At 62.4% G+C, this 490-nt stretch overlaps 1 protein-coding gene across 1 annotated transcript in view; it reads left to right on the forward strand.

The window, feature by feature from the left end:
* The window catches only part of LOC104083947 (prominin-2-like), a gene marked incomplete at both ends in the record, with an annotated part of 4489 nt that overhangs the window by 991 nt on the left and 3008 nt on the right, over window positions 1-490 (forward strand). Inside the window, one exon of the mRNA XM_009587620.1 lies at window positions 425-485. Within this exon, the coding sequence (XP_009585915.1) occupies window positions 425-485 (61 nt within the window). The remainder of the gene's footprint in view (window positions 1-424; window positions 486-490) is intronic.

The following is a 490-nucleotide window of genomic DNA, read 5'->3' on the forward strand; positions in this document are numbered from 1 at the left end:
CTCAAGCTCCTAAATCATCAAATTACTGCAGCTTAATGGCCTGCCCCGTGGCAACTCACCATGCAGGTGGCAACCGCAAGGGTAAAACACGGTGCCCGCGGAAGGTGTTGGAACGGAGCCTGTTCACCCCTTGCCGGCGGGGGCGGCCTGGCAGCGTGTGCGTGGTCCCGTGGCTCTGCGGGCAGGTGGTGGCTTGCAAAGCTGGGGAAAGCCACGCTGGGGTCTGAGCCCCACGGTGCAGCCTGGCTGGGCTCCAGGGTCTGAAGGCAGGGCGGAGACGTGCTTGTGGGAATGGTGGTGCTTCCTGGCACTGCTGGGGGGGGAAAGGGGTGTGCAGGCTTTGGGCTTTCCGAGCTGGAGGCAATGCTAGCATCGATGCCAGGGCACAGGGCCCTGGGTGCTGACAACATCTCTGTTCTGGCAGAGGGGTCGGCTTCAGCTTCATCTTCTCCTGGCTGCTGATGCTGCTGGTGCTGATCACCTTTGTGCT

This window comes from Fulmarus glacialis, unplaced genomic scaffold, assembly GCF_000690835.1.
Source record: "Fulmarus glacialis isolate BGI_N327 unplaced genomic scaffold, ASM69083v1 scaffold33331, whole genome shotgun sequence".
Lineage (NCBI taxonomy): Eukaryota > Metazoa > Chordata > Aves > Procellariiformes > Procellariidae > Fulmarus > Fulmarus glacialis.